The sequence below is a fragment of the Carcharhinus amblyrhynchos genome, chromosome 14, assembly GCF_965287045.1.
Source record: "Carcharhinus amblyrhynchos chromosome 14, sCarAmb.v2.hapA, whole genome shotgun sequence".
In the NCBI taxonomy this organism is placed as follows: domain Eukaryota; kingdom Metazoa; phylum Chordata; class Chondrichthyes; order Carcharhiniformes; family Carcharhinidae; genus Carcharhinus; species Carcharhinus amblyrhynchos.
In genome coordinates this window covers 7,126,303-7,153,323 of record NC_137337.1, presented here as the reverse complement: position 1 = coordinate 7,153,323, position 27,021 = coordinate 7,126,303, and the positions used below count along the sequence as shown (strand labels likewise).

General features: G+C 44.8%; 1 protein-coding gene across 1 annotated transcript in view; it reads left to right on the top strand.

Annotated features, from left to right (window-relative positions):
* tshr (thyroid stimulating hormone receptor) overlaps nt 1–27,021 on the top strand; it is a 67,703-nt gene that overhangs the window by 1,682 nt on the left and 39,000 nt on the right. Inside the window, exons 2-6 of the mRNA XM_080202103.1 lie at nt 14,365–14,436; nt 14,697–14,771; nt 17,395–17,469; nt 19,489–19,563; nt 26,712–26,789. Coding sequence (XP_080058229.1) covers nt 14,365–14,436; nt 14,697–14,771; nt 17,395–17,469; nt 19,489–19,563; nt 26,712–26,789 — 375 coding nt within the window. The remainder of the gene's footprint in view (nt 1–14,364; nt 14,437–14,696; nt 14,772–17,394; nt 17,470–19,488; nt 19,564–26,711; nt 26,790–27,021) is intronic.

Below are 27,021 nucleotides of genomic sequence, written 5' to 3'. Positions count from 1 at the left end.
TTGATGAAATGGATAGGGAGAGGGGCAATTCTAAAGAGTGGCACGCCACTCATATCTCTGGAAAATGGAAAATTTATGGCAAGCCCTTCTGCAATCTCAACCCCCCACTTTCTTTAGCAACCTGGGATGCAATCCTTCGGGATCAGGTAATTTATACATTCTAAGCCTTTCCAGAACATTCTGTCTATCAAATTTCACCACCTCTACAATCTCAACTTCTACCAATATTTTGTCAGCATGCCCATCCTTAGCAAGACAAAGTACCCATTAATTATTCCAGCCTGTTCCTGTGCCTCGAAGCATATATCACCTTCTTTGTCCCTAAAAGGCACCACTACATCCCTTAATATACTTACTGTTTGCATGCCGATAGAAGATTTTTGGATTATCTTTTTGTTAACCATTCTATACCATTCTTTTTTCATGTCTCTCTTCGTCAATTATACCTTCTGCTGTTTGTGATTGTAGTTCACAAACCTTATTCACCACACTTTGTGCACATAGCTGCAGTCAAACCTGTCTTTGTATTCCTTGTAGTCCTTTATATTATGCTCCTATCTAACAAGATACCATTGCCGTCTTATCTGACACTTCCACCTTATGCACCATATTCCTCTTTTCTGTCACTTTATGATGGCGCCCACCCCTCCCCCGCCAAATTAGTTGGAACCCTCCCCATTTCTGAGATATTTATAATGCCAAAGCCACAAACATTCTCCTTTTCAGACTCCTAGGGCGAAATTTTCCCATCCCATCTGCCACCGGAATCGTAGCAGGTGCGACACGGACCATGGAAAGGTTCATTGACCTCGGGTGGAATTTTCCAATCTTGGGGTGAGTGCGGCCCAAAAAATCCCACCTTTAGTCATGTGACCTCTTACAGCATCATTATGGGAGGTGCTATTTACAAAGTCTCACACATGAATCCTTAACCTAGGACCACAAAATCCAGCCCATTACAGCAATAAAATGACTGAGATGTTTGAAATGGGCTTCGAAAGGATGGCACAAAGACAGGAAAGGAGAGGCAGGAAAGAAGGAGAGGCTGGAAGGAGAGAAAGGTAGGAAGGAGGAGAGACACTCAGGAAGGAAGGGCAGGTTTCACTGATCATGCCTCGCCATGTCTTCAGAATATTCCAAGATGTTTCCTAACCAATGATTTACTTTCATGTGCAGTTCCTCTATTTATGTTGGGTATCAACAGATGCACACTTTGTCCCTTTCCAATAGTGAGAGACATTGACTGAGGCCTCTTCCACTCCACCATGCCCCTGCTGTCTATACTCAGCAAGGGTGGCGAAAGTTAAGTGTGCCTTTCAGGGTTTAAACTGCCTTGCTTGTGAAAGCATATCACGCACACCAAGAAACTGGTGTCACCAGCAGAAAGAGGGCAGCCAACGGTCACTGAACAGAGTGGTATTCAAAAACACCTGGAGGCTATAAATAGAGACGTTACTTACATGAGGATCCTGTTCACGCGGTCAGTTGCTTCATTGCTCAGTTACTGCGGTTCAAGGAAAGGCATGAGGAGGTTTGATCTTCCCAGCACTGTTTATACTGTCAGCACTATATGCATGTGTTTGAGGTGAAAGGTTTGTATTGAATACTCCCTCTCTAACCGTGCCCTCTCCCAGTCTCCAATCTCTCACAAGACTACCGCAGTGAGTCTGCTTGGAGCTGACTCTGGAGGCGCATGATTTTAAGTTAGCAGCCTAATAGGCGCACTCAGAGTTTGCTCCTTTCTTTCCCATGTCCCCTCCAGCCCGTCTTCCTAAACAAAACCCACACTATTCGAGCATTTGTACAAGTTCAGCGATCCCCTCCTGTTTTACAAGTCACATGTGAAGCAGATGGGTTTCTGCAACAATTGATGATAGTTTCATGTTCACCATCACCGTGACGAGCTTTATAATTCCTGATTTATTCATTGAAGCACGCAGCACCGTTGGCACAAAACACAGAGCCCGCAATCTTACCGCCATTCGCGCTGGCAGGATTCTCCCATTCCCATCAGTTCCCAAATCATTTAGATTTTCCTTGGCAGCTATCACTGAGGCTACTAATTGTCCTAAAAGAGAAATCTGATTTGGTTGTCCGCCAAATTCTCTGACCTCGCTGCAGCTGGGGAGTGGCGTGAACGGCTGGTAAGATCACGCCCAGTGTGTTTCACACCGGACCCAACACTCGGCCATTTTTTGGTAAAATTTCACCCAGTGTGAACCATTACACACTCGATGTAAAACCATTACACACTCAATGCGAACCATTACACACTCGATGTAAAACCATTACACACTCAATGCGAACCATTACACACTCAATGTGAAGTGTTACATACTCAGTGTGAAGTGTTACATACTCAGTGTGAACTGTTACACACTCAATGTGAAGTGTTACACACTCAATGTGAAGTGTTACACACTCAGCATGAAGCGTCAACACTCTCAGCATCAGAGGCTGGGCTGAGTAAACACACCGAGCAGGAATGTGGATGAAAGCACAGGAAGAGGTCAAACAACAGCGTTGACACTGAAACTCATGCTGAGGAGAACAGGGAGTGTCCAATGCCACTTCTGGAAGCATTGGCTGTGTTACATTCTCCCTCAGTGTACCCAAGCAGGCGCCGGAGTGTGGCGACTAGGAGATTTTCACAGTAACATCATTGTAATGTAAACCTACTTGTGACTAATAAATAAATAAACGTTGACTTTTCCAACAGCTTTTAACTGAGTGAGAGGGCAGGAATTTTTGATTGAAAGTAACTCCTCCTTACCCTCACTTTCCGGACACTCTGCCCCCAACCAACTCAATCTTCTAAGTATAAATATTTCGATGGTTTCAGTTCCTGCCAAAGAATCCTCAGTGAAAGAGCGGACCCATGTCAAAGATCCCAGCCCAAAGTGAACGCAGACAGTGAGCCGAGATACATTCCCACCAGCTCGCCGGGGACTCCCAGGAATTTCTCCAGCCCAGCTGCCCCGTTCTCTGAAGCCTTGCATAGCATTACAAACAGCAATCGCACGTTCCCCCTGCTCTCCAGGGTAATGTTCAATGAAATTTGACTGTCCCATACCATTCCCCATGTTTTGCAAGATAAGAAGTCTCACATCTCCAGGTTAAAGTCCAGCAGGTTTATTTGGAATCACGAGCTTTCGGAGCGCTGCTCCCCAGAGCAACTCACCTGAGGACGAGAAGCTTCAGTCCGACCTGTTGGACTTTAACCTGGTGTTGTGAGACTTCTTACTGTGCCCACCCCAGGGACGTAACCAGGTTCTGAAGTTAGGGGGAGCGAGCACATAAAAAAGGCGCCACGACGCATACCAAATAATTTAAAATTCATTATACATTTTTATTTTGTATTTAAAATCAAAACATAATAAAAACACATGTTTTATTTACTTAATTTACATTTTAAATGTAAAATGAAAACAAAACAAAGCAATATGAAAAAGGTATGAAGCAACTACAACAGCTTCTTTTGTCTAGGCTTCATTCTAGCAAAGTTATCTATTACTTTATTACAATCTACCTCAGTAGCCAACTGTCTTTCAATGGAGACCAAAGCTCAGTAAGAAGTCTGACAACACCAGGTTTAAGTCCAACCAATTTATTTGATAGTAAACTTGGAGTTGTCAGACTTCTTAGTGTGTTTACCCCAGTCCAACGCCAGCATCTCCGCATCATGACCCAAAGCTAACCCTATCCTCGCCTATTGTAGAATGAAGGTAGGACTTTATGTGTTTGAGCTGGCTAAAGGATCATTCCACAGCTGTGCTAGTTATTGGTAAGGTCAGAAAAATGTGGTACAATGTGGACAGGTTAAGATAAATGGAACGCGTCATTTTTCTCGATTTGCAACTTCTTTCATCTTCTTTCTGTCCCACCCAGATAGTTTCTACTTTGTGTTTTTCTCCATGGCATTCCTTATCAGAGAGAAAAAAAATCTATAATAATTTTTCTAGGTAATCTTAACAATAGACATATAACACCCTCATAATAAAATGAAAAAGCAACTTAAACTTGCCTTTGCAATATATATGCCGTGTATAAAATTGAACAGGCATGTAATCCATAAGGCCTTTCTCACTTTGCTCCCACTGAGCACGCGTGGCAGGGCATGTACACTCGTACCCTCCAGAACCTGGCAGTCATGGCAATAATGGCAAACATGTCACTTCCATAAACTCATTAATCCATTGGCTACGCTCGAGACACAGCTAGCTCAAAATAACCAGTGCTTAAAATGGACAAAGTTCATGCAAACAGAGAGATACAAGGTGCCAGATTCTAGTTCAGCTTTGGAGTAGTTCATTCTAATGATACACAGTATTGAATGAATGGTGACTAAAACTATAAATTACACACCGAATATCTTCACTAAACCATTCCTGTGATGTCATATTCTTGATCGTCGCTATGGACTTAAATAAGCTGGTTTATTTAAATTAAAGCTGCCAGTATTGGACGCTCTAGTGATAATCACCAAATCTATTTACTCACCCAATCTCGGCGGTGATGTCCACCAGCGAGGGATGCTTGGTCTCGACTGCTCATTCGTCGCGGTGGCTGCATATTTACGTCCTTCGCAGTCTCTGCAATTATCCTCGTGATTGCGTGCCCTCTCGGGAGATTGCGTGCCTTCCTCGCTGCCTGAAGTCCCCGCATCCGTATCGCATCCTGCGATTGCAGTACACGGATCGAGGACTTCAGATCTCGGGAAGAGATCTGAGGGGCCCGTGAGGAACACCCCGTTGAAAAGGCGCCACTTTTGAAGAATGTGCTCAGGGGGAGCGGTCGCTCTCCCCGCACCCCCTCTAGCTACGCCACTGGCCCACCACCGTCCAATGCTAGCATCTCCACATCATGTTTTGCAGAGATTGACAGATGCACAAGCCTGTGACATTCAGAATGGTCAGCAGTTTTCTGGCGGGTAAGCTCCACTGTCACTAACCCACACTGAACCTGCATCACCAAACCAGTTAATACTGGACATGGGATCAGCCCTGTAACTCAAAGGAAATTCTCAACAAAGGAATAAACTGTTTTCCAGCATGATTTTGGGGGATCCTTTCTTACATGAGATGCGGGTGTCACTGGCAAGGCCAACATTTGTTGCCCATCCTGAATTGCCCTTGACCTGAGTTGTTTGCTGGGCCATTTCAGAGTCAAAAATGTGAGTCTGGAGTCACATGTAGGCCAGACTGGGTAAGATTGGCAGATTTTCTTCCCTAAAAGACACTGGTGAACAGATGGGCTTTTGCAACAATCAGTGATAGTTTCATACTTACAGTCATCATTACTGAGACTCCAGATTTATTGACAGAATTTAAATTCCCCCCCACTACCATGGTGGGATTTGAACCCATGCCCTCAGAGTATTAACCCAGGCCTTGGGATTTTTGGTCCAGTGACATTTAGTCCAGCATCACCTCCATCGCAGATTGTGTGAAGTCAATAGCTGTTGAGGTTTAATGGGTGGAGTTTGCACCTCTGAGCCAAGAAGGTTGTGGATTCAAGACCCACTCCAGATACTACAGTGCATAATCAAGCCTGACAACCCCATCTCAAAGCAGTGCTGAGGGAGTGCTGCACTGTCCTGGGGTAAGAAATAAACCAAAGCTGCGTGTGCTCTTAGATTAAGTGAAAAGATTCCGTAGCGCTATTTGAAGAGCAAAGGGTTATCCCAGTGTCCTGGTCAATTACTCACCCCCAAACAATTGTGTCATTGAAAACAGATTGTCTGGTTAACTCATGGAGGTTTGTGGTATCTTGCTTTGGACAACTTGGCTACTTACACTCCTTACATTTCAACAGCAAATACCCCTCAAAAGAACTTTTAAAATATTATTTCATGGAATTTGGGCATTAGTGGCTAGACCAGCATTTATTGCCCATGCCTACTTGCCCTGGTGGTGAGCTGCCTTTTTGAACCGCTGTGGTGTAGGTACACCCAGTTAAAAAGTCTCACAACACCAGGTTAAAGTCCAACCAGTTTATTTGATAATAAACCTAGTAAAAGTAAAAGGGTTTACTATCAAATAAACTGGTTGGACTTTAACCTGGTGTTGTGAGACTTTTTACTGTATTTACCCCAGTCCAACACCAGCATCTCCACATCGTGTAGGTACACCCACAGTGCTGTTAGGGAGCGAGGATTTTGACCCAGCCACAGTGAAGGAACAGCCGATATATTTCCAAGTCAGGATGGTGTGGGGCTCAGAGGGGAACCTGCAAATGTGATGTTCCCATGTGTCTGTTGCCCTTGTCCTTCTAGGTGTGAAGTTCACGGGTTTGGAAGGTGCTGTCGAAGAAATCTTAGTGAGTTGCCAGACTGATTTCATTGTACCGTACTGAATAACTTCATTGTAACATGCCCTGAGGGATAAAAAAATGCTAAGTGAAAATATGATCAATTTTTCATTTAAACAAGTACTTAATTGGTTGTAAAGTGCTTTGGGACATTGCACAGTCGTGAAAGTCATGGCAAATCTTGGAACAAAACATCACAGAAAGAGACCATTCAACACATCATGCATGTGCTGTCTTTTTGAAAAAACTCTCCAATCCTTCTCAATTTCTTTTCTTTTAACCTCATCTCACTTACTCTCTGCCTTTCTGAAGCATCAAGTAAATTTGGCATCCACAGAGTTCAATCACAATGATGGGAGCACAGACTGGAGATAGAATCATAGATTCATTGAATCCCTATTAAAGTTTAATGTTTATTTATTGGTCACAAGTAGGCTTACATTAACACTACAATGAAGTTACTGTGAAAATCTCCTAGTTTTGGCACCTGTTTGGGAACACTGAGGAAGAATTTAGCGCAGGTAATGCACGTAACTTTTGGACTGTGGGAGGAAACCAGAGCACCGGGAGAAAACCCATGCAGACACAGGGAGAACGTAAAAACTCCACACAAACGTTTACCCGAGGCTGGGACTGAACCCAGGTCTCTGCCTCCGTGAGGCAACAATGCTAACCACTGTGCCATCAATGCATGATTGACTCTAATTCCCTGATCTCTGCTCACATCAAGTTTGGCTCCCCTCTGGGAATGAGGGATGACCATAATTAATCTTTTGTATGCGTAACATAACAAGTTGTCTTTGTGCAGTGCATTTAACATTGTAAAAAGTCCCAATTAGGGGTCATCACAGAAACGACTATCAGACAAAACCTGACACCAAAGCACAGATTGAGACATTAGGACAGGCGACCAAAACCTTGGCCAAATGAGCTTCTTAATGGAAGAGAGAGAGGCGACAAAGCAGATCAGCGTATGGGAGATAACTCCTAGTCCTGGAGGACAGGGACCAAGATCACCAGTGATAAGGCAAAGGAAATCACAAATTAGCCATCAAAAGCTTGTTTTCAAACCAGTAAAAAAAACAGAAAGGGAAGAAATTTCAATAGAAACTTCAAGGAGAAGCTATCGTAGAGGCTTTGGATAAAGATTGCTTCCAAGGATTTCATTACTCATGAGTTTGTTTCTTGACATAGGCCTGCCTGTACCACTCCATACATATGATTAAAATTAATGTTTTGGAACAGTAATAAGTCAGGCTAATTGCTAAATATATTACTGTCTCCAACTTTTCAAATATATTAAGCAGTTATTGGTGGGTCAGGGCTAGCTAGACAGCTAAAACATGGAAGCAGCGAGGCTTTTACACCAATGGCTACTGTTATAAAGACAAGCTTTACTAATTAATTTTAAACCAGCTGCTATGATGGGATTTGAACGTGCATCCCAAAGCATTATGCTCTAGCCTCTAGGTTAGCTAACAATTACCAATGCCCCACCATCACTTTAGCTCGAGTCTTACTCCCTCTCTCTTTATAAACATTTTCTCTGCTGTTTACTCCAAGCATCTGGTTTGTTTGATTTAATGGGTCGTGTAATACAGTGGAACACAAGGGAATAGGAATAAAATTGATAAAAGTTCAATGTGATACAAAGCAGGAAATTACTTAATGATCCTTCTAGATTTGTCACACGTCTTCACATAACAGAGCCGCGAGTGTTCTGTTAATAAAAATCTTAGGTCAGCATGTTCAAAACAAATAAGGGTTTCAAAAGAGTAGGTTAATGAGTTTATGGGTTTTACGGTGGCACTGTAGTTGGCACTGCTGTCTCGCAGTGTCAGGGACCTGGGTTTGATTCCCCGCTAGGGTCACTGTCTGTGTAGAGTTTGCATGTTCTCCCCATGTTTGTGTGGGTTTTCTCTATGTACTCCAGTTTCCTCCCACAGCCCAAAAGACGTGCTGGTTAGGTGCATTGCTCGTGCTAAATTCTCCCTCAGTGTACCCAAACAGGTGCTGGAGTGTGGCAACAATGAGATTTTCACAATAACTTCATTGCAATGTTAATGTAAGCCTATTTGCAACATTAATAATTTAACTTAATAATAAACTGTTTCCATTGGCAAGAGAATGAGTAAATAAAGGACCCAAATGTGATTTAATTAGCAAAAGAATGGGCGATGAGGAGAATGGAAACCTTCAGAAGGGAATCGGATAAATCCTCAAAGGGTGACTGGATTATGGGAGAATGAAACTAACAGGATAGCATAATGGGCCAAATGACCTCCCTCTGTAGAATGCAGGAACACAGGATTGAGGCAACGGATCAGCCTTGATTATGTTGAGTGACAGGGCAAACCTGATGGGCCAAACGGCCTCTTCCAGCACCTTTTTGTTTAGTTCCAATGGATAATTCCGTGATTGAGGGACAAAATATTTAAGAACATAAGAACATAAGAAATAGGAGCAGGAGTAGGCCATCTAGCCCTTCGAGCCTGCCCCGCCATTCAATAAGATCATGGCTGATCTGAAGTGGCTCAGTTCCACATTCCCGCCCTCTCCCCATAACGTTTATCAAAAACCCATCAACCTGCGTCTTAAAAATATTTAGCGAGGCAGCCTCCACCACTTCAACGGGCAGAGAATTCCAGAGATTCACCACCCTTTGAGTGAAGAAGTTCCTCCTCAACTCCGTTCTAAACCGCCCCCCCTTTATCTTGAGGCTGTGCCCCCTAGTCCTACTGTCTTTTTTGAGCGGGAAGAGTCTCTCCACCTCTATCCTATCCATCCCATTCATCATCTTATATGTCTCAATGAGATCTCCCCTCATTCTTCTAAACTCTAACGAGTTTACTTTGAAATAAAAATTAAAACAGATTTAGAGTAGTCCATAACTGGTTCACCTGTTATTAGAGATTACTAATAGCGTCTATGAAAAGGGTCAGAGGAAGAGATCAATCTTAACACTCAAAGTGTTGCTGCCTCAGTTTTGAGAGGAGACCGTACCCTCCTTAGGCTAAAATACATCTGGCTGCAGAAGGCGGTAACCAGAAATATACGGTGTGGGGGTGAGTGGGGGAGTGAGGACAGAATGCCAGTGGTTTAGGCAGAGAAGATACTGTCAATGCGGTGAAACCATTTGGATCAGACCAGCACTGTTCAATGAATCATTAGTTAAAGGCACTTCCACAGGTCCAGAGATTCATGTATGTGCTATACAACAGTAAGCAGGGTGGGATTGGAGGGTAAGAGTTTCTCACAGATCACATCTGATTGCCATGACTGAGTTTCGATTAAGGTGTATTAATTAAACGTTCTTTTCTAGTTGCTGTGCCTGAATTTCAATACCAATTATTTCTACAGATGTAAATTTATTCAGAATGAAAAAGGCATGTGGGTGATTTCAGGCGGTAGTGACCAGCTAGGTCAAACCTACAAATAAATTATAACTCTCACAACCCCAGAAAGGACCATTTTCCCATTGAGGCTCGTATCTCGCTGTACCTTGTGGCATCTGATTATAACCTCCCCCTCCCTTATCTGACAGGTTCTCCATACATTTACCATTCTTGTATGTCCATGACTGAGATTGATAGATTTCTACATCTTAGAACCATCACAGGATATGGGGATAGTGCAGGAAAACAGTGGGGAAGTTGGAGATCGGCCAAGATCATGTTGAATAGTGGAGCAGGCTCGAAGGGCTGAATGGCCTACTCCTGCTTTTATTTGTTATGTTCTTGTGCTCTCGAACAAAAGGGATTTTCTCGATAGCCTGTTCTGAATTTATTTTCATTCACCATTAAGGGTTGTGACACCAATCAATAAGGCTATTAAAGTAAAGGAGGCACTGGGGTATAATTCTGGAGGAACAGAATTGAAAAGCAGGGAAGGTATGCCAAACTTGTATCAGGCATTGCTCAGAATGCACCTGGAGTCCTGTGTGTTGTCCAGGTCTCCATATTGAGGCATTGGAGTGAGGGCAGAGAAGATTTGCAAGGATGATACCAGAACCACAAAGCTATCCACGTGCTGGGTCACTCCTCTGTTGACATGAAAGGGCTGAGGTGGTGAATTATAGAATTACATCACAGAAAGAGGCCATTCAGCCCATTGTGAGTGTGCTAGCTTTCTGCAAGAAAATGGCACAGCACAGTGCCACAGTGGTTAGCACTGCTGCCTCACAGCGCCAGGGACCTGGGTTCAATTCTCAGCTCGGGTCGCTGTCTGTGTGAAGTTTACATGTTCTCCCCATGTCTGCGTGGGTTTCCTCCGGGCGCTTTGGTTTCCTCCCACGGTCCAAAGGTGTACACATTAGGTGGATTGGCCATGCTAAATTGCCCCTTAGTGTCCAGGGCACTAGCTAGAGTAAATGTATGGGGATAGGGCCTGGGTGGGATTGTGGTCAGTGCAGACTTGATGGGCCGAATGGCCTCCTTCTGCATTGTGATGCTATGATCTGTTCCCTCTGCTTTTCGATCTTTGCACCAATGGGAACAGATTCCCCCTATCTACTTTTCACCAGACCCCTCATGATTTAGAACATTTCTATCAAGGCTCCTCTCAGAATTCTCTTCTACTGGGAAAACTGTCCCAACTTTTCCAATCGATCTACATAATTGAACATGTGTGCTGTGGATAAAGGATGTACTGGACTTAGATTTCCAAAAGGCATTTGATGAGATGCCACATCAAAAGTTATTGCAGAAAATAAAAGCTCATGATATTAGATGTTAAAGATGTTAAAGATCTTGAGGAGTATAAGGACTGTAGGAGGGAACTTAAAAGGGAAATTAGGAGAGCCAGAAGGGGTCATGAGAAGACCTTGGCGAGTAAGATTAAGGAGAATCCCAAGGCCTTCTATAAATATGTGAAAGGTAAAAGGATAAGAAGAGAAGGGATAGGACCGATAAAAGGTGAGGGGGGAAAGGTTTGTGTGGAACCAGAAGAAATGGCGGAGGTGCTTAACGAGTACTTCGCCTCAGTATTCACGGTGGAAGCCGATCTGGGAGATTTTGTTATGGATTTGCAGCAGATGGAAAGGATTGAGTACGTGAATATTAAGGAGGAGGATGTGTTGGAACTTTTGAATTCTATCAAGGTAGATAAGTCGCCGGGACCAGATGGGATGTACCCCAGGATACTGTGGGAGGCGAGGGAAGAGATTGCAGAGCCCCTGGCGATGATCTTTGCGTCGTCAATGGAGACGGGAGAGGTTCCAGAGGATTGGAGGATTGCGGATGTAGTTCCTATTTTTAAGAAAGGGAACAGAGATAGCCCGGGAAATTACCGACCGGTGAGTCTGACCTCAGTGGTTGGTAAGTTGGGTGAGTTGGTTGCTCCTGTTCTCACTGGAGTTCAGAAGAATGAGAGGTGACCTTATTGAGATATATAGGATTCTCAGGGGCTTGAGAGGGTAGACATTGAGAATGTTTTCTTCTTGTGGAAGAGTCTAGGATCAGCGGGCATAATCTCTCTGTGTAAACAACTTGCCTCATGCATCTCCTCTAAACTTCTCCCCACGCACCTTAAACCCGTGCCCCCTAGTAATTGACTTTTCTATCATAGGAAAGAGCATCTGACTATCCACTCTGTCCATGCCTCTCATAATCTTGCAAAACCTCTACCAGGTCACCCCTTAACCTCCATCGTTCCAGTGAGAACAAACCGAGTGTATCCAATCTCTCCTCAGAGCTAATATCCTCCAGACCAGCTTGGGAACTGCAGGCTTCGTGAACAAGTACTCACATGTGTGTGACTTTATCTAGATTGAAGAATGCGTGTGCGTCCACTTTCTGAAGTGTTGCATCAATAGAAATGTATCTGGAAGGGAAGGTGAAGAAAGGCTGTGGTAAAAAAATGGGATAAGACATTTCAAATAAGAGAGATATGCATCTGCACTGACCACAAACCCACCCAGGCCCCATTCCCATAACCCCATGCATTTATCCTAGCTAGTCTCCCTGACACTAAGGGGCAACTTAGCATGGCCAATCCACCTAACCTGCACATCTTTGGACATGTTCAGATAAATATTAGTCTGTTTATTCATTTTAGTACACAATAATTGGATCGAATGGCTTCTTTCTGCACTGTATGGATAGATATGAAAGTAAATTGTGAAGAGGACATAAGGAAGCTACAAAGGGACATGGGTGAGTGGGCAGAGATCTGGCAAATGGAGGGCAAATGTGATATTTGCCATGTTGGCAGGAAGTATAAAAGAAGCTTATTATCTAAATAGTGAGAGGTTGTAGAGCACAGCAAGCAATTTGGAAAGTCTGGATAAGATACTCTTTCGGAGGGTGGGTGCAGATTTCTTCTGCACTGCAGAGATTCTATGGAATCTTGACCAATAGAGGCCTTTAAAATGATGAAAGGCTTTGATTGAGCAGGTACAGAAACATTTAGGGGAAAGAAGATAAACAAATAAAAGAGAAAGAAAGATGGGAGAAGGAATAAACTTCCAGCATGGATTGGTCAGGCTGAATGGCCTGATCCTATATATTCAATGTCATTTTCTATAATTTTTTTATGTTGCACTTTGTTGGCTTTTTAATGAAGAAATAATCTCCATAATTTACAATATTTTAGATAATTTGATGTGGTTTTCTCTTGAATCATTTCTTTCTTTCAAATGTAATTTCTTCAATTGTTTTGCACTAATAATCCTCTTTAGATGGAGAATTGGCATTTATCTGAGGCATAAAGTATCCCAAGTTGCTTCCAGGGTATATTATCCAATAAAGTTTGACATGAAGCAGATACCAGGACAACTGATCAAAAGCTGAGAAAAAGAGGTGTGTTTAGAAGTGAGTACAATATTAGTCCCACATTCTGAAACCACCTTGAAGGGCAAAGGGACAGCTGATATCTGGGAACACCGCTCCAAGCTACTCACCATCCTGACTTGGAAATATACCGCCATTCCTTCACCGTCGCTGGGTCAAAATCCTGGAACTCTCTCCCTAACAGGATGCACCTACACCAGATGGATTGCAGCAGCTCAGGAAGGTGACTCAACACCATCTCAAGGGCAATTAGGGATGGGCAGTAAAATGCTGGACTTGCTAGTGACGCCACACCACATCCTGCGAACAAATAAATAAACCAGGTCATTCTTAGGGAGCATTTTAAAGAAGGCGAGAGAGAGGTTAGAGAGGTTTTGGGAGGGAATTCCAGAATTTAAAGCCTACGCCCTGAAGGGACAGCTGCCAGTGTTGGAATGAGGAATACCAGGGACATGCAAGAAGCCAGAATTGGAGGAGTGCAGATACCCTGGAGGGTGGTAGGTCTGGAGGAGGTTGCAGAGATAAAGTACAAGGTATGGAGAAATTTAAGAACAAGTGCATGTGTTTTCAAATTGAGGTTTAGGGTTACACTTTGTGCTGTTACTGTAACTTTAATCAGTATATCTTCTGTGTAATAGTGACCAGGTGTAAATATAATACTCTCAATATGATATGACCATTGCATTGAAACACATTCTCTAATTTTGGTGAATTGGTAGATTGTTAACTGGTACAAAAGCCACATCTGCATCTCACACTATCGCTGTTCTCAGCCGGGTCGATAATGAAGATTGTTGTGGCAAACCCAGAAATATTTCAAAGCCAAACTCTTCCAAAAGGCGAAAGCCAGTCAGATTCACAAAGGGAGAAAGTACGAAGACCAGAACAGTAATGTTTGAAATTGCAATCAAGGCCCAGTGGTTAGCATTGCTGCCTCACAGCGCAAGGGAACCGGGTTCGATTCTCAGCTTGGGTTGTTGTCTGTATGGAGTTTGCACTTTCTCCTCGTGTCTGCATGGCTTTCTTCTGGGTGCTCCGGTTTCCCCCCCACAGTCCAAAGATGTGCGGGTTAGATGGATTGGCCATGCGAAATTGCCCCCTAGTGCCAGGGGGACTAGCTAGGGTAAATCCTTGGGGTTATGGGGATAGGACCTGGTTAGAATTGTGATTGGTGCAGGCTCGATGGGCCGAATGACCTCCTTCTGCACCGTATGATTCTATGATTCTAATCGCTGCCAGTGACGCTCGATATTATTTTTGTTGACAGCCGATTCATGGAGACTCAACTCAAGACCATTTCCACTGAGGCTTTTACAAAGCTCCCAAACATTTCTAGGATGTAAGTATTTGTGAAATTATTGTGTACTAAAATGAATAAACAGACTAATATTTATCTGAACATGTCCAAAGATGTGCAGGTTAGGTGGATTGGCCATGCTAAGTTGCCCCTTAGTGTCAGGGAGACTAGCTAGGATAAATGCATGGGGTTATGGGAATGGGGCCTGGGTGGGTTTGTGGTCAGTGCAGATGCATATCTCTCTTATTTGAAATGTCTTATCCCATTTTTTTACCACAGCCTTTCTTCACCTTCCCTTCCAGATACATTTCTATTGATGCAACACTTCAGAAAGTGGACGCACACGCATTCTTCAATCTAGATAAAGTCACACACATGTGAGTACTTGTTCACGAAGCCTGCAGTTCCCAAGCTGGTCTGGAGGATATTAGCTCTGAGGAGAGATTGGATACACTCGGTTTGTTCTCACTGGAACGATGGAGGTTAAGGGGTGACCTGGTAGAGGTTTTGCAAGATTATGAGAGGCATGGACAGAGTGGATAGTCAGATGCTCTTTCCTATGATAGAAAAGTCAATTACTAGGGGGCACGGGTTTAAGGTGCGTAGGGAGAAGTTTAGAGGAGATGCATGAGGCAAGTTGTTTACACAGAGAGATTATGCCCGCTGATCCTAGACTCTTCCACAAGAAGAAAACATTCTCAATGTCTACCCTCTCAAGCCCCTGAGAATCCTATATATCTCAATAAGGTCACCTCTCATTCTTCTGAACTCCAGTGAGAACAGGAGCAACCAACTCACCCTGACTGGAATGCACTGCCTGGGAAGGTGCTGGGAGCAGGTACAAAAACAGCATTTAAGAGACATCTTGACGAATACATGAATAGGATGGGAATGGAAGGATATGGACTCTGTAAGTGCATACGGTTTTACTTTAGGCAGGCATCATGATTGGTGCAGGCTTGGAGGGCTGAAGGGCCTGTTCCTGTGCTGGACTGTTCTTTATCCTTTGTTCTTCGATATTACAAAAATGAGTCATGGAAATCGTGGGGCCCAATAGAAAATATCAAAGAAGGGTTTTATGAATTGAAGAACCAAGACTGGTTGATGGTATTGAGATACAAATCACTCTGGACTACTTCAACGCTGGAACAGACTTGAAGGGCAGAATGGCCTCCTTCTGGTCTTATGTTCTCATATTGAGTGGAAGATGTCACACTCAGCACCAACATCTCAAAGACAACGTGAGTGTTCCTTCAGTCCTACTCTGGAGTGTGAGCCATGACATTTGAGCTCAGGTCCTGGTGTAAGATTTGAACCTAAAGCTCTGTGAGTCAGAGGCAAGTGTGCGACCAGCTGAGGCACGAATGAATCATGGTTTCCTTCTCCTGGTCACTGCACACTGATCCCTGCTGGGAAGTGTACTTGTCTGGAGGTCTGGTGGGGGTAGGGTTGGAGTTGGATGTGATGCTGCTCACAGCTTGCTAACAATCACAGTCTAGGCTAACATATGGTCACCTGGCTGGGATACTGTGAATGAATGGTACCTTATGCTGCCTCATATGGATCAGAGCTACACAGAGATCATGAAAGCTCCAAGCTTTGATGTCTAATCTATTCTATCCCTGTAAAAGGAAGGAATTACAAGGGGCAAAACTAATGAGTGGTACGGTGGTTAGCACTGGTTCAATTCCAGCCCTGTGTGACCGTCTGTGTGGACTTTGCACTTTTTCCCCGTGTCTGTGCGGATCCCCTCTGGGTGCTCCGGTTTCCTCCCACAGTCCAAAGATGTGCAGGTTAGGTGGATTGGCCGTGCTAAATTACCTCTTAGTGTCTCAAGATGCATAGATTAGATGGATTAGCCATGGGAAATGTGTGGCGATGGGGATGATTTGATTGGATTTGACTTATTATTGTCACATGTATTCGTATGCAGTGAAAAGTATTGTTCCTTGTGGCTATACAGGCAAAGCGTACCGTTCATAGAGAAGAAAAGGAAAGAGTGTAGGATGTAGCGTTACAGTCAAAGTTAGGGTGTAGAGATCAACTTAATGCAAGGTAGGTCCATTCAAAAGTCTGACAGTAGCAGGAAAGAAGTTCTTAAGTCAGTTGGTACATGACCTCAGACTTTTGTATCTTTTTCCCGATGGAAGGAGGTAGAAGAGAGAATGTCCCAGGTGCATGGGGTCCTTAATTATGTTGGCTGCTTTTCCAACGTCAATGGATGGGAGGCTGGTTTGCCTGATGGATTGGGCTACATTCACAACCTTTTCTAGTTTCTTGCAGTCTTGGGCAGAGCAGGAGCCCATACAAGCCGTGATACCACCAGAAAGAATGCTTTCTATGGACCATCTGTAAAAGTTAATGACAGTCATAGCTGACATGCCAAATTTCCTTAGTCTTCTGAGAAAGTAGAGACATTGGTGGGCTTTCTTAACTATAGTGTCGGGATGGGGAACCAGGACAGGTTGTTAGTGATCTGGACATCTAAAAACTCAAAGCTCTCGACCCTTTCTACTTTGTCCCCATTAATGTAGACAGGGGCATGTCCTCCATGCTTTCTGAAGTCAATGACAATCTCCTTTGTTTTGTTGACATTGAGGGAGAGATTATTGTTGCTGCACCAGTTCACCAGATTCTCTATCTCGTTCCTGTACTCTGTATCGTCATTGTTTGAGATCTGACCCACTACAGTGGTGTCATCAGCAAACCTGAAAATTGAGTTACGGGGAATGGCCACACGGTTATAGGTGTATCAGGAGTATAGTAAGGGGCTGAGCCTTGGGGGGCACCAGTGATGAGGATGATCGTGGAGGAGATGTTGTTACCTATCCTTACTGATTGTGGCTGACTGAGAGGGCTTGGGTAAGATGCTCTGCCAGAGAGTTGGTGCACATTTAATGGGCCAAATGGCCTTTTCTGCATTGTAGGAATTCTGTGATTCTGTTCTATGATACTAAGAACAAAATTACACTGATAATATTTTGTGCTTTTTTTTAACAGAGAGATACGGAACACAAAGAGTTTGAGTCACATTGACCCGGATGCTTTCAAAAATCTCCCAATTCTAAAATACTTGTGAGTACAGCAAAACAGAAATGAAAGCCTGTCGAGGAGTTATGTGATAGGCAATTGGGTGTTACTGTAGATACTTATGGTGAAAGAGAAGTTCTAGATTGCTGCATAATCCTCTTCACTGTACTTGTATGGAATGTGGTCTTGCAATTGGTGATGGCTTCAGCCTGGCCTCCTTGAGATCTCGTCCTGACTGAAATGGAGATAGAATTTAAAGTTTTTATTGATTAGTCACAAGTAAGGCTGACATTAACACTGCAGTGAAGTTACTATGAAATTTTCCTAGTCATAACCCTCTAGCGCCTGTTCAGGTCAATGCACCCTGACCAGCACGTCTTTCAGACTGTGGGAAGATGCCAGAGCACCCGGAGGAAACCCATGCTGACACGGGGAGAATGTGCAAACTCCACACAGACAGTGACCCAAGCTGGGAATCGAACCCGGGTCTCTGGCACTGTGAGGCAGCAGTGTTAACCAGTGTGCCACTGTGCTGCCCCAGAGGGCTCAAGGGCGGGACTAGCCAACAGCAGGAGCATGTCCATGATTTTAGTGCAGAACATCCCCTCGCTGGCCCAGTCAGAGTGTGGCACCTACGAAGCCCTCAGCAGCTCCAGTGGGAGAGGGATTGGTGCACCAGTTGCAAGGTAGGTTGGTGATATGGGGATGGGTTGGTGTGGGGGGAGTGCTTTGCAAGTTAGAAACAACCTCTCAGAGGTGAATACAAATCCCTGCGGGCGGATCGACTCCTGTCCCGGGCCTCTCTGTGGGACAGGGAGCCTGGAGCAGATGGGCTGAGAGGAGGAGGATTTCTTTGCTTTTGAAAAATGATGGCAGGGCGTTTACTTTTACGAATTGACTGTCCGCCTCCGTGCCAGCATTAGCGTATCCGATATCCACAATTTTATCACCCTACCCTCCCCAATACTGTCCCTGCCTCCCAGAATCCAGTGAAATTCAGCCCAAATAACCCCGCTATTTCCGCAGATTGTCCAAAGTGGACGTTTAATCGGTGAGACTAAAAGGAAAATGTCCTGTTGGTTGTGAAAACACTCAGAAAAGTGCAATAGCAACTTCTATAAAATGTGTTTTTTCACAGGCTGGGTCAGCATTTATTGCCCATCCCTAATTGCCCTTGACAACATAGTGTCACTGCAGTCCATGTGGTGTAGGTACTCCCACAGTGCTGTTAGGGAGGATGTTCCAGGATTTTGCATGGCCAATGTCCCTAAACCAGCACGTCTTTCAGACTGTGGGATGAAACCAGATCTCTTTTTTCTTGAAAAAAGAAGCCCGAGGGGCGATTTCACAGAAGTCTTTAAAATTAGGAAAGGTTTTAATAGCGTGGACACAGAGAGTAAGATTCCAGTTGTGGGCGAAGAGCAAAGCCGTACTCCCTCAATGTAAGCTAGTCACCGAGAAATCCATCAGAAATACAGGATCATATCATATCCCCACAATGCAGAAAGAGACCATTCGGCCCATCGAATCTACAATCCCATCCAGGCCCTATTCCCATAACCCCTCATATTTACCCTACTAATCCCTCTGACGCTCGGGGAAATTTAGTGTGGCCAATCAACCTAACCCACGCATCTTTTGGATGAAACTGGAGCATCTGGAGGAAACCCAGGAAGAACATGCAAACTCCACACGGACAGTGACCCAAGCCGGGTATCAAACCCGGGTCCCTGGCGTTGTGAGGCAGCAGTGCTAACCATTGTGCCACCGTGACACCCAAACAATACAGAAGAAACTTCTTTGCCCAAACACTGGTGACAGAAGGTGGAACTTGGCTAAAGGGAGGAACTAGACAAAGGTAAGAAGGGGAAGGGATCGAGGTTAAGATGGTATGAGGAAGGATGGGAGGAGGAAGTGGAACAGAGTGAGCTGGTTGGTCTCAGTGGCCTGTTCCTACGCTGTACATGTAGCCCTGTGTAAAATAGTTTTGCAGATAGGAAATGAAGTTTTAAAGTAAGCTCCACGAAAATGTTTTATTGTCAAACATTTCTGCTCTGATTTCAGGGGCATTTTCAACACTGGGTTGAACATATTTCCTGACCTGACGAAAATCCATTCCACTGATGTGAACTTCCTGCTGTGAGTAGTTCCAAAGATCCTCACCTCGATAGTTGTGGATATTAAACTAACCAATCCAGCTTCAGGATGGGAGGTTCCGGACACATGTGGCATTCAGAATCCTGGCGAACATGCACCCGTCCCACACAGCGGACAAAGCGTGTTTTGAGCATTTGTATTTTACCTGGGCACAGACTCTGAAATCAAAGCTCTTTTATTCCCTTGCCAATGGCTTTCACATCATGGAGCAGTCACAGATGGAAGGGGTGAGGGCGAGCTGTGAAGGAACAACTTTAACCTAATCTGCCCGCAGGGAACTTGTCTGCCCCCCCGCACCCCCCCATCCTTCAAAGCTGATTGAGGTTTGGGCAGGGTGCAAAATGGGTGTCCAACCCAAACTCACAATGCCAGGTTTTAATTCCCACTGACCTGGGAACCGTAGAATCCCTGTAGTGCACAAGGAGGCCATTCGGCCCATCGAGTCTGCACCTACCACCCAAGCCCTATCCTCACAACCCCACACATTTACTCTTCTAATCCCCCTAATACTAGGGTCAATTTAGCATGGCCAATCAACCTAACCTGCCCATCTTCAGACTGTGGGAGGAAACCGGAGCACCCGGAGGAAACCCACACAGACACAGGGAGAATGTGCAAACTCCACACAGACAGTGACCTGAGACCAGAATCGAACCCAGGTCACTGGCGCTGTGAGGCAGCAGTGCTAACCACTGTGCCACCAAGATTTTTATTTGGCACTGGGACTAGGAACGACATCTCCAAAACAAACTTGAACCATTGTTCCCTGTGAATATCAGTAGAAATACTGACAGCAGTGAAACGTTGGCTGCCAATTCATCAAAAGCACTGCTGATGGAGACTAAAGTCACCCTCACATGTTCAGGTTGGGTGGGTTTGATCAAAGTATCCACTAAGCACATTGTCATCTGCATTACTGGTGGAGTCTCTTTCTCCTGGTGATCTTTCACTCTGTTGGAACAATGCCTTCATATCGATTAGCCATATTTTAAACGTATGGCATATTAGACTCAAGGGGCTGAATGGCCTTCGCCTACTCCAATGTTCCATTCGGTGATCAGCTGGCGATGTTAGATGTCAGTGGCTGTGTTGCAATGCAAAGTATTGACACAGAATAGGCACGCCAACACATATGACCAACTCTGTCAGAATCCTTGTATGAGTCATGGCAAACACCTGTGCGCGAAGAAGAAAATGGAACAGTGCCAACATGGCAAGAACCACACATGCATGGATGCCAGCCCCCATGGGCAATGACATCACTGCCAATCTAAACACATGTTGCACACGTGGGTCAATTAAAGGTCACTTGCCCAGTGCTGAAAGGTTAATGTCCTTCAAGTTCGCACAAAGACCATTGTGGCAATGGCAGGGATATAGAGTTAGGTAACAGATCAGTCATGATCCCATTGAGTTGTGGGACAGGCTCGAAGGGCCAATTGGCCTCCTCCTGTTCCCATTGAGCTTTGAATTAAGTTCAGCCCATACTGTAATTCAATAAAATAGTAAGGGCTCACTCAAAATTCAGCACTAATTGTAATAACAAGATTCCACTGGAATGGAATTTGCACAGGGAGGTCATAGTGCAGAACAAGGCCATTCAGCCCATCGCACCTGCAACAATCCCACCCAGGCTCGATCCTCATAACCCCACATATTTATCCTTCTAATTCCCCTGACACTAAGTGACAACTTAGCATGGCCAATCAACCTAACCCGCACATCTTTGGACTGTGGGAGGAAACCAGGACACCCGGAGGAAACCCACACAGGTACAGGGAGAACATGCAAACTCCACACAGACAGTGTCCCCAGGCCGGAATTGAACCCGGGTCCCTGGCTCTGTGAGGCAGCAGTGCTAACCACAGTGCCACTGTGCCGCCCAAACCTTGGAAAGGTGATGCAAAGATCTGTTTTTTGTGGATTTCTGCCGATCTCGTTCCGAAGTTACACCAGAAATCAGGAAATCCCACATCCTCCCCAACCCTGTGGGAATTTTATACAACCACTTGTCATTTCAAAGATATCCCCGGTTAATTTTCCTTGGTGTCCCTCACAGCGAAAGTAGGGGAGAAGAGGTCACTCCAACCTCTCCATGAATAATTTATATATCTTAATCTGTGTAACCTTTCAAATTCCTTTAAAATTAAAAGAATTATGTGCGAGTGTTTCAGGCCAGATGCTGCTCATGCCAAGATTTGATATTGCATTTGGAAAGGGTACAAAGAAGTAAAGAGTGGAAAATGCCACAGCCACAGTGTCTGCAATCTCTTAACCGGCTTGTGTGTGAACTCATCCAGCGCTTAGTTAACACTAACATGGTGAGTGGCCTGGGCAGCAGGGTTCCCACTCAGATGAATTCAGAGATGGTGCGGATTGCGATTGGCGCCCGTGCAGTTTGAGGTGATCTAACCCCAACTGGGTTCAAAGGTCAACCTAGTTTGAACATTCAAGGTCAGCTGCAGGGGTGAGTATCACCATCACCGGCCGCTGAGGTTGCTGACGCGGGATTCAAAAGCCATTTTTTAGCTTAAAGAGACAGACATCCAACATAACGGCTTGAGAGTAAAGGATCGATGTGGATTAATTAAAGGTGTCTGAGGGCAAATCTACACTTCCCCGCTGCCTTGGCTAGCAGCAGCATAATTAAGGATCCCACGGACCCCGGACATTCTCTCTTCCACCTTCTTCCATTGGGAAAAGATACAAAAGTCTGAGGTCATGTACCAACCAATTCAAGAACAGCTTCTTCCCTGCTGCTGTCAGACTTTTGAATGGACCTGCCTCGCATTGAGTTGATCTTTCTCTACACTCTAGCTATGACTGTAACACTACATTCTGCACTCTCTCGTTTCCTTCTCTGTGAATGGTATGCTTTGTCTGTACAGCGCACAAGAAACAACGCTTTTCACTGTATGTTAATACATGTGACAATAATCAATCAAATCAAATCAAAATCAAAATCAAAATCAAAGGTGTCTCAGGTTCTCCTAGGCTACAGTGTTGTCAAGTCCAGTCCAGAGGAGAGATGAGGACCTATGTGTGGGGCAGAGATAATAAAGGCCCACCTTTTTGCCTCTGGTTTGCCAGTGTGACTCTTGTCTCTCCAGCTCCGACCACGTTGATTTCCACAGACTCATGATGAAGTTGGACAGCTCCCAAGTCCTTTGGCTCTCAAGCCAATTATTCATTTATTGGGCAGGTCTGTATCAGTGGAAAAAGAAACTCAAACTTTCAACAAAGCTCCAGCTTGTCCAGAGGCGGTCGGCTTACCAACGCACAGCACTGCCCAAAGATTGAAATCTGGCAGCGGGTTTGACTAAATTTAGTGAGCAAAACAGGATAGTTGAAAGGGATCCGCTTAGAACAACGTGGTTATATTTAAATGTTTTGCTTGGATTTGGGTTCCTACACAATAGGAGTGAAAGGAAGTGGTAGGCATTGGAATTCTGAGCTTAGTATAGAATAATAACTGGATGGATTCTGTGTTTATCCAACTCCATAATTTCATTCAAAATTCCTTCCTATCAAAATAAAGCTAAGATCAAGTATCTGGGACCCTTTCAACTAGATGTGGATGTCACTCCATTACAGACTGACTCCTCCTAATATGCTGGTTGATGGATGAGCGCCCAAGTGACTAGCAGAGGGCTAGTGTAACCAATGTTTACTCAAAACCAAAGTATCTCCTTCCATCATTGAAAATCAGAAACCTTCAGGCCCTTCAGACGGACTACAGGAGGGCACAGGTTCAAGGTGAGAGGGGGTACGTTTAGGGGAGATGTGCGGGGAAAGTTTCTCACACAGAGGGTGGTGGGCGCCTGGAACGCGCTGCCATGGAGGTGGTGGAAGCAGGCACATTAGCAACGCTCAAGATGTATCTTGATAGACACACAAATGGGAGGCAAAAAGAGAGATAGAAACCATGGGCAGGCTTGGTGGGACGAAGGGCCTGTTCCTGTGCAGTAGTGTTCTTTGTTCTTTGTTCTCGTCCGCAATAAGAGATGGCGGTGAACCAACAAAGGTCTTTAAATGGATGAAGGATTTTGATTGGACAGTTATGGAGAAAACAATTCCAATTGTGAAAATGCGGCAAGACTACAGGTCATCGAAATGAGACAATCACCAGTATCGTTCCCCAGGGAGTGGAGAGGATGTGGAACTCATGCCCGCAGGGAGTGGTGGAGGCAAACAGCAGAGACGCATTGCGAGGGACTTGCTGGATTACTCTTTGAAAGAGTCAGCACTGACACAATGGTGTGAATGGCCTCCTGCTATGCTGCTATGATTCTCTAACCGGTACAGCAGGGGCTCTGAGGATCTGTAGCTCCATCAGCCTGGATTCCCTGTTTGAGGAAGAAGGATTGCAGGTCAGATTCAAAGGAAAGTGAATGTGAATCTTCTCATGTTTCAGGTAACGTTTGGGCGAGGTTTTCCAGTTGGGCTCACTCCAAGACCAGAAAGTCTTGCCTGAGATCGAAGGACCTTTGCATGATTTGTGTTTCCCCCTGGGATAAGAAGGATATAGTCTCCAGAGTGGGAATAGAGAGATATGGTCCCTAAAAGGGTAGGGGGTTTTAGTTCAGACGGGCAGCAAGGTTGGTGCAGGCTTGGAGGGCCGAAGGGCCTGTTCCTATGCTGGAATTTTCTTTGTTTTTTGCTATGTGATGGGCAGTATGAGAAAATTCCACCAAAAGTGTTAACACACTGGCATATTATTTCTTTGATTTCCCTTGCTTTATGACTTTAAAATGAATCTTCTTATGCTGGCAACTCTTAAAACATACTTTTAACTATGTGAACACATACCTACAGAATAATACAACGTACAAGGAGAACATTCAACTTATTGTATCTGTAGTGACTCTTTAAACAAGTTCTCCAATTCGACCCACATCCCCTGATCTTACCTCGTGGCACCGTAAAATGTTATTTCAAAAATATAGCCAATTCCTTCTGTCACTGGACCTCATTGTTTTTCCATGGGAAGCATCCTTCGCTTCTCGTGGTATTTATCCTGAGGTGGGAAGGTCAGGATTAACAATTAGTCTTTGGTCTTTCCCAATCACTGGCCCTTGGACAGCTGCTGGGATAGTGATGGAGTTAGGATGAGGAATTCCAAATATTCTCTAAAATCATGGCTGACCTGGTTGTAACCTCAACTCCACATTTCCGCCGACCCCTGACAACCTTTCACCCCCTTGTCCATCAAGAATCTGTCCAGCTCTGCCTTAGAAACATTCAAAGACTCTGCTTCCACTGCCTCTCCAGGAAGTCTTCCAAAGATTCATGACCTTCAGACAGAAAATAATTTCTCCTCCTCTCCGTCCTAAATGGGTGACACTCTATTTTTAAACAGTGGCCCCTTGTTACTCAATTTTTTTAAGTTTTGTTTTATTAGTGTCACAAGTAGGCTTAGATTTAACACTGCAACAAAGTGACTGTGAATAATCCTTAGTTGCCACACTCCGGCGCCTGTTCGGGTACACTGAGGGAGAATTTAGCACGGCCAATGCATCTAACCAGCACGTCTTTCAGACTGTGGGAGGAAACTGGAGCACCCGGAGGAAACCCACGCAGACACAGGGAGAAGGTGCATACTGCTTGCAGACAGTGACCCAAGCTGGGTAAGGAACCCTGGTCCCTGGCGGATTCTCCCGCAACGGGAAACATCCTTTCCACATTAACTCAGTCAGGTTCCTCTGGGCCTTACTTTAAAGATGTGCTGAAGCTCTCCTGGTTCAGCGTGGTGACAATTTGTCCATCAATCTCCATCATGCTTTGAGTCACAATGTCTTCGTAAAGAGGCAGAGGGATATCCTACCCCACTGTGACATTTGTCCTCTTTGTTTCCTTAATGCCCAAAAAATAGTCAACAAATAAATCTCTCAGCCTCAGTTTTGGAATTTTCAGGGTATTCCAAGGCCTTCCTGAGGAAGTGAATTAGGGCGGCACAGTGCCACAGTGGTTGGTGCTGCTCCCTCACAGCACCAGGGACCCGGGTTCGATTCCCGCTGTTGGTAACTGTTTGTGTGGAGTTTGCATGTTCTCCCCATGTCTACGTGGGTTTCCTGCGGGTGCTCCGGTTTCCTCCCACAGTCGAAAGATGTGCGGGTTAGGCGGATTGGCCGTGCCAAATTGCCCCTTAGTGTCAGGGGGATTAGCAGGGTGAATACATGGGGTTATGGGGATAGGGCCTGGGTAGGATCGTGGTCGATGCAGACTCGATGGGCTGAATGGCCTCCTTCCACACTGTAGGGGTTCTATGATTCTATGGTAAATTGTCCCTTAGTGTCAGAGGGATTAGCAGGGTGGGGTTACGGGGATAGGGCCTGGGTGGGATTGTTATCGGTGCAAACTTGATGAGCCAAATAGCCTCCTTCTGGACTGTAGCGATTCTATGAGTTCTAGATTTCCACTACTCTGTGCGTGAAGAAGTGCTTCCTGATATCACCACTTGTGCAGCCTAGCTCAAACTTTTAAGGTGATGGCCCCTTGTCTGGGACCAGGGAAAATAGTTTTTCTCTGTCTCAGCGGATGCCCATAGGAACTATTCTATAATCCCATCCTATTGAATCTTTTAACTCTCAGTTAGATCACTCTCAAAAATCTGTATAAGAAATCGCGCCAGGTCCCCAGTCTCCAATCTTTCGTGATGACAGTGCAACTTGATCCCTTCCTTTTCACTAATAAATCCAATCGAAATTCAAGAACAACTGCTTTACACAGAGAGTGGTTGGAATGTGGGACTCATGCCCACAGGGAGTAGTTGAGGTGAATAAAAACAGGGGTTTATTTCTTAAAGGGAAGATAAATACGGAGAAAGTAAAGAAGGATATCGTGATAGGATGAGATGGAAACAGGTGGGCGGAGGCTTGCGTGGAGCATAAATACCAGCATGGACTATGTGGGCTGAATGGCCTGTTTCTGAGCTGCAAGTTCTGTGTAATGTTTTCATCACTGTATCTGTGAAGACTCAGAGTCTTCCTGAGGACATTGTGAATAATCAGCTCATTCCAAACTCAGACTTTCTGCGGTTATGAAATCAAACTCGATCCAGGCGTTTGCTTGTTTTGGAAGAACTCTGAGCACCTTTGAGTGAGCACTGTTTACATTATTCTCTTTTGCAGAGAAATCGCTGACAATCCTTTCATTTCAACCATCCCTGCGAATGCCTTTGGTGGCTTATCCAATGAATCACTAACTCTGTAAGTACAGCATGGCGTGATTTTACTGTCAGCCAAAGGGAGGTGCTGTGAATGCTGCGGGGGGGGGGGTCATACAGTCGTAGAGATTTACAGCATGTAAACAGGCCCTTCGGCCCAACTTGTCCATGCCACCCCTCTGTTTTAACCAATCCAAATTGCCCGCGTTTGGCCCATATCCCTCTATACTCATCTTACCCATGTCACTGTCTCAATGCTTTTTAAGGCAAAATTA